Source organism: Chenopodium album, chromosome 12, assembly GCF_948465745.1.
Source record: "Chenopodium album chromosome 12, dcCheAlbu1.1, whole genome shotgun sequence".
In the NCBI taxonomy this organism is placed as follows: domain Eukaryota; kingdom Viridiplantae; phylum Streptophyta; class Magnoliopsida; order Caryophyllales; family Amaranthaceae; genus Chenopodium; species Chenopodium album.
Genome location: NC_137845.1, coordinates 55698585 through 55705873, shown reverse-complemented (window position 1 = coordinate 55705873; position 7289 = coordinate 55698585). Strand labels below are relative to the sequence as shown.

At 35.2% G+C, this 7289-nt stretch overlaps 1 protein-coding gene across 2 annotated transcripts; it reads left to right on the top strand.

The window, feature by feature from the left end:
* The first annotated feature begins 238 nt into the window (after nt 1–238).
* On the top strand, nt 239–5229 carry LOC145570679 (KH domain-containing protein At3g08620-like). Of its 2 annotated transcripts, none has more exons than XM_081629827.1 (7): nt 239–598; nt 828–916; nt 1797–1948; nt 3912–4028; nt 4125–4241; nt 4380–4523; nt 4610–5229. In XM_081629827.1, exons 1-7 carry the CDS (start codon nt 513–515, stop codon nt 4757–4759), a joined length of 855 nt encoding a protein of 284 aa, XP_081485953.1. In that variant the 5' UTR covers nt 239–512; the 3' UTR covers nt 4760–5229. The 2 variants fall into 2 exon arrangements, with proteins under 2 accessions (XP_081485953.1, XP_081485956.1); XM_081629830.1 differs by having other exon boundaries at nt 241–598; nt 4613–5229.
* Nucleotides 5230–7289: the final 2060 nt, after the last annotated feature.

Below are 7289 nucleotides of genomic sequence, written 5' to 3'. Positions count from 1 at the left end.
GTATATTTTAATGAAAATGAAATTTAAAATTAGAGAGAAAAACTCTAACCACTTGAATTCTTCCCCAAGTGAAGAGCTGGTATAACAGAATATTATTGTTACTGCTACGGATCCAGTGATAATTAAAAAAAAAAAAAAAAGAGCGTAGGTAGGCTGGGTTGGGGGCTCGTAGAGTTGAGTGGTTTCCTTTTTATTACACAAAAAAAAAAACCCTTTAATTCCTTTTTGTGTCTCCTCCTTTTCTTCTGCCAACATAAAAAGCCTCCACCCTTTCTCTCTCTTCTCTTCCCCCTTTTCTCTTCTCTTCTTTTCTTCTTCTCTTTCTCTCTCCGCCCCCCCTATCATCCACCTCCACCACCACCACCGTGTGGTAGGTCGGAATTCATTCCATCTGGCTGCTTCCACCCACCCTATCACCGCCGCCACCACCACCACCACCACCACCTTCTCCTCCTCCTCGAAACTTACTTCTCCTTATCAATTCAATTCAATTGAATTGAATCCAAGAAATCATGTCAGGACTCTACAATCCAAACTTCTCCCCAGCAAGAGCAGTCTCTCCTCAGATTAGAAGCGCCGCCGCTGCCTCTGATGATAGGTTTCTTTTCTTTTTTTTTTTTTTTTATTTTTTTATTTTTTTATTTTTTTTATTTATCCTTTAAAACCCTACTTACTTGCTTACTTAATTTACTTGCTACTTTCAATTTACCCGATAAATATAATTTCAATTACTGTTTTAATTAATTAACTATTGAAATTGACTTGGTCTTCAACTCTACTCTACTCGGTTGTGGTTGTTGTTGCTGTTGTCATTCACGGTGGTGCAGTCAGTACTTGACGGAGTTATTGAATGAACATCAGAAATTGGGTCCTTTCATGCAAGTCCTCCCCATATGCAGCCGCCTCCTTAATCAAGGTTCTTTCTTTTTTCTTTGGATCTGAATATTAATATTAATTTTAATTTTATTCGAGATGACTGCGTTACCAAGTGTCATGTCATCTGATTCTAGTACCATCGGCATCGCCACTTGTGTTGGTGATCCTTGAATCTCAATCAACTGCATTTTTCCACTTTTTTCATTAACCTACTATCTATTTTCCAGTTGTTTTTAATCATTTTTTCATTTTATTTGCCAGCTAGGATAATTAAGTTTTTTTTTTTTTTTTTTTTTTTTTTTTTTTTTTTTTGGTGTGATGCTTGTTATTACTGGTATGGTATCAATCTGGAAAATTCAATCTGTAACTTTTACTCTGACAATTTTATGATGTGTCAACCATTCCAGACCACATGTGATTTTATTTCCATTTTGCCTAACATTTGTTTCTGCTGCTTTCACTCTTCACTTGATTGATTGACTTATGTCTTCTACATTTTTTTTTTTTTTTTTTGTTTTCTTAAATAAAGTACATAAGTTTAGCATAAATCAAAGCACTCACTACACTCGCAATTACTCGTCTCAATTGCATCTCCTTGGACATTATTTCATGTGTCTTTACATTGCCACTCTTTCGGGTTTTTCGTAATTTTAAGTAGCTAAAAGTTATATTATTGGTGTTTGCCTGAGGGACTGCAATGCTACATGGTTTTCTCAATCTCAACTACTTTTATTTAATGGAGTTTTGATGGGAATTAACAAGTACCCGTCCCACTCCCACATGGTCTGATACCTAGGAGATATGGGATTAATATCTTACATTGGCCATTGGTTTGATGCTCTGAATTCATTCGTTAAATAGGTTAAGTTGGTGCTTTCATATACATTCATTCTAACATCTTTATTGATTGATGGCTGCAGAGATTTTGAGGGTTTCTGGTATGTTGCCAAGTCAAGGGTTTGGTGATTTTGATAGACGTCAACATAGAAGCCCCAGTCCTATGGCATCTGCAAATATAGTTTCTAATATTCATGGAGGCGGATATGGTGGATGGAATGGCCTGCAACAAGAGGTATTATTTGCACCGTCTTCCTGCTTGTCTACCTTTATGTTCCTTTTCCCTACATATAAAGCAATTTAACATCTACAATTTAGATGACTGTGTGATGAAGACCCAATTATTCTCTTTTTCACTCTGCTGTTGTTTCCTGTAAACCCTATTTGTGAACTTGTTCAATGACTTGTTGTGAAATTATCTCCACTTTAGTCTTATTTATGAAAACATGGCATTACATGTTGATTTTCTTTTCTATATATCCGGGTTAAAAGTGGCACCTTTTGGATTCAAACAATTGTGTATCCTAGCAGTTCTATCTTCTGTATCTCTGGGCTCCTCATCTTTAGCGCGTCTTTTAATTTTTTTTTTTTTGTATAGGTGACTTGTGGTGATAGCTGTAGCCCTAATAAAACATTGCAGGAAAACTGCTTGGAACTAGGAAGTTTTAGATTTTGTTTTTTTGAGGAAATCTGCTATCATCATGTGAGGGAGGCTGAGCTCATGATGAGCTGAAATGAAATTCACGATATTTCTATAAGAAAACTGAGATGTCATAATCTTGAGTCTCGTTTTTGGTTGTCGTGACAAAAAAATTAATTGGAAGTATTTCATTGTAGCTGAGTTGGAGACCTTATAATGAACATATGCCAGAAGAGTGGAGAATTCTTCACGATTATACTTTAACTGGTTAAGTCTAGAGACTAAAGTCCTTGTTACATGATTGTCGCTTCTTAGCAAATATTTATAAGCAACTGTGCTCATAAGCATTATCACTTGGTCAAACAGAAAGGATCACCTGGAACGACTCTTGTGAGATGTTGAATTGGATTCTTGCATCAAATGATTCTAGGTCTGTCTTGACTTGGATCTGTATTCATATTTTTCTAAATATTTCTTGGCATGCGGCATGCCATTCACTTTTATGCACTGCACTAGTAACATGGCATCCAAAGGTTTCTCCTTTATGTCTGAAAATTATATTACTGTACCTTGATTGCATGAAGAGTGACGTGATGATTATGAAGATGATCGTGCTGCTTCTTTTCTTCTGCTAGTGTAATCATCTCCCTTCATGTTTGAATAGATTTTTTTTATTTAGTTCCGATATCTACTGGTGGCATCTGATTAAATTTACTCAGAAGAATAATTCATCATCTGGTCAGCATTTCAACTCTGTTCCAGTAATAATTACTAGATAGCCAGTTAGGGTTAAGAATAGCATGTCACTCCTGTGGGCATCTATCTCCTCCTTGACCATGCCTGAAGGCCCTGAATAGGAGAGGAACAGAAGAATGGTTTATATCTTCCTTCATCTAGTATTAGCACCGTGCTTGGCTTTATGCCTTGCAAAGTTACAGTCTATAAATCATACTGTAGGAGTCTGTCTGAGCCATTGCGTTTATCAAAATTAATCCAGTCATGGTTCCCAAGAATATATGGAACTGTATTTCCATACAGATTGGGCTTTTTTAAGAGATTTTTGTGATGGAAATCTAGTGCCTTCTGTCTCAAACCTATATACTGTTGAGTAGGCATTGATAAAAAAGAATCAACAAAATGCAAGTAGAGAATAGGAGGCAGAATATGAAAACAGATTGCGATATTTTCCTTGCTAATTGAGTGAATCTGTGGAACTGTGGTAGAAATTTACCGTTACTTGAGCTGGATTCAAGCACTTTAGGATTATACACATTAGTTTTTGTGTCTCTGGAGTCTGATTTTTTGCCATCTGTCCGTACTATCAGATGCTACAGACCTGTCTGGAACTCTTATGAATATTTAAATACCATGTCGTGCATATCTGCCTTCCTTTTGCAGAAGTAAGGCTACTGACCTACTTTATATCTGCCTTATAACCCCTGCCTGCTATACTTATGATGCTTTTTAGAGTATTGTTGTTGTTTGATGCTCCAAGCTCATTACCTTCTTCACTATCATAGATTTGGCTAATGCTCTGAATCATGATGTTTGCAAACAGAGACTGAGTGGTCCACCTGGAATGTCGATGGACTGGCAAGGGGCACCTGCGAGCCCTAGCTCATATACTGTGAAAAAAATAATGCGGCTGGAAATACCAGTCGATTCATATCCCAATGTAAGTATAATTTTCTACTTGTACATTGTATTTTGTATGGCTTTATACTCAAATGAGAATGGCTGCTAATGCATTTGTTTTCGTATTTTTTTCCAGTTCAATTTTGTTGGTAGACTTTTGGGACCCAGAGGAAATTCTCTGAAACGTGTTGAGGCTTCGACTGGTTGTCGTGTGTACATTAGGGGTAAAGGATCAATTAAGGATCCAGACAAGGTAAGTTTCTTTATTAGTTGCATTGTGAACGGTTTGTTATCATTTTATAAATATCAGTTGGAATTGATTGTTGATTTTTGTAAGTTTATATCCCTTATTCTTGTAGCTTATGTGGTTTTTCTTGGTGTATGATTCTAGGAAGAGAAGCTTCGAGGAAGACCTGGTTATGAACACCTGAATGAGCCACTTCACATTTTGATTGAGGCTGATATGGCTCCCAATATTGTTGACATAAAGTTGCGCCAGGCTAAAGAAATTCTAGAAGAATTGCTGAAGCCTGTGGTATGCAACTTCAATGCCTTTAAGACCTACTCTTATTGTTTGGCTTCTCTTGCCTTTTTACTTTGGTTAATTGGAGTTTTTATTAGCAGGACGAATCACAAGACTTTTACAAAAGGCAGCAACTTAGGGAGCTTGCTATGCTGAACTCGAATTTTAGAGAAGACAGTCCTGGTCCAAGTGGAAGTGTATCTCCATTCAATACTAGTGGGATGAAGCGTGCTAAAACAGGACGTTAATTAGTATTCTGTATGTCTGAGTCATGGAGCTGCCTCTGCTATGCGTTTGCGTCACGTCAATGTCAAAAGGCTCACCTCCCAAAAGTGCTGACTGTCAGAGTGAGCACAACAGCTGCATATAGGGCAACAGTTGTTCGTGGTGAGCTAATTGGTGGGTCATTTCCCGTCGTTTTTCCTCCCTTCTCCTATTCTATTTGTCATCTTAAGGTTTTTATTTTTTCTTTTTTCTAATCTTTATTAATCTCTATTTTGGGAGAAACAGTTTGGAAAGGGTAAAAAGGAAGAACAAAAGAAACTATTTCCAAAAGAAACAAAAAAAGGGGAAAGTCATTATAGTGTTTTTGGGTTAAGTTTTTTTGGCATTCTGTCAGGTTCTTGTAAGTTGTAAGCTATTATATTCATTGGATTTATTCATGTGTTAGCAAACGTGAACAGTGTGGGTATATAAATATAAGTATGAATATTGCACATTTGGGCATTGGTATTGTTGTACTTTTATGTGTGCTATGTTACGAGTGGCTTGAGTAAGATGGTTGGCTCGATGATTGCCCTCACGGAAGATGAATGGGGGTTATCATAGTTGTCGATGGATTAAGGTAGGCTCTGAGAGCAGTGGTTAGAATTTAAGCTTAGCATTCGTATGCAGTGTGGTTTAGAGTGTAGGGTGGAAGCTAGCGAGTTGGCGTAAATGGTGAATATTGATCCCACAATGGGGTTTGATCTGCATGAAATAAAATGTAGGGCATCTGGAAGTGTAAAATCGCTTTTTAGGCCATTGGATTCCATAAAGAAATGTAAATGTTGGTTGGAAATGGGGTGAGCTGGAATAGCTGGATCACCTCTGGGTTGTGGCTGTGGCTGCTTCACAAGTATAAAACCAGCAGGGATTTGCCATTATTTGTTGCCGACCATAAACCAACCTTCCCAATTTCAGGATTCACATACTATTTCTGTTGGAAGTTGGAAGTTTGGAACTATCTATTTTCCTATTGGCTGTATACCATTATCACTCCTTCCCCTCCCACCTACCTCTTTTGTTTATTTTGCTGTCTGTCTACGTTCATTGATAAGATATTCTTTTCGTCTCTAAAAGTTCTTTCAATATTTCTTGTTTGATTGTGTACATTCTTTCACCACTAATCTTTCTAATTATGCATTGTTATTCTTAAAACAGTCTTTACATGCCTGTTTTTTCATATTAAATTTAGAATGCTTACTAAAATTTTGAATAGTTGCAAAATTATAACTAAGAATTTTTTAAAGAGAGTATTAGTAGAGCTTAAAATTGTGTGCTCTTCAATGAGACAAAAGAAGTAAAAGGTTAAATACTTTACCACCTCACTAATTTATGTTTTTTCAAGAATTGAGGTGTAAATAGCGAAAAAATATAATAGATTTTTTTACTACGAATTATGAAATTCCTTCTCGCCGATAAGTAAATTTCATTTAACATGCTCTCAAAATGTCTACGTAGTACATACTATGTTATTTTTATTTATTTTTTTTTATGTTTTTTTTTTTATTTATTTTTTAATAATTCATATTTATTTCTTATTTATGGAGAGGAAAGACAAAAATGTAACCTAGTGCATTGGCTCATTGTGGATCATAATATACGACTCCGTATAATACTATGTGACATTTAATGACTTGATTTTCTAATTGAATCCATTTAGGTTGTAGATACAATAATACTCCATAACATTTAATGACTTGACTATCTAATTGAAATAAATCGAAGATAATGATTATGAGCCGAAAAATCCTTACAATGACAATGTTTATAGTTTTCCTCGTGTAGCATATATATATATATATATATATATATATATATATATATATATATATTTGAGGGCTCCTCGTGTAGAATATATAATAGAGCATCTTCTGGCCCCAAAAAAATATAAACCTTAGAAATAATTTAGCATGTGCAAAATTATCAGAAATGTTTGTCATGTTAGCTTGGATGCCAAAAAGAATGGAGTCTAGTAACGTGGATGGTAGGGTTCAATGGAAAACGCCAAAGCTAATTAGTCAACACCATAATTTTGACTTGGCTTGTGAAACAAAGTTTAAAGTAATCGATTATTAATCGGCGTATAAGTATGTATGTTTCATCAGACAATCAATAACAAAGGTCGGTCCCATTTTATTTTCCTAAATCTTACAACACAAGTGTGAAAATATGTACTCATTTCAGATTCTTCTTCTTCATGAGTTGCTATAATTATGTTACGTGTTTTCTTTTTTAAGTCTTCAAGATTAATTTCCAGGATACAAAATACTTAAGGTATATAAAAAGAAAAGATATACTTCATTATGATGCATGCTTATTGCTTCTTTACAAAGTTATAAATTTAAAGGAATGCTAATAATAATACTCCCTCCGTTCCTAAATGTTTTTTACGTTTTCATTTAGGGTGTTTCTTTTTATTCTTTACATTTAGTATCTTTCCTATTTTGATCATAAATTTTGGACAAAATTACTCTTATTTTACAATTTTTTTACTCAAAATCCTTATTTTTCCAT

Excerpts from the sequence above, each read along its gene's own strand:
- LOC145570679 (XM_081629827.1), top strand. The coding sequence starts at position 513 with ATGTCAGGACTCTACAATCCAAACTTCTCCCCAGCAAGAGCAGTCTCT. Across the intron at positions 917-1,796 it reads CAGCCGCCTCCTTAATCAAG|AGATTTTGAGGGTTTCTGGT; the intron begins GTTCTTTCTTTT and ends TGATGGCTGCAG. Across the intron at positions 4,524-4,609 it reads AAGAATTGCTGAAGCCTGTG|CAGGACGAATCACAAGACTT; the intron begins GTATGCAACTTC and ends AGTTTTTATTAG.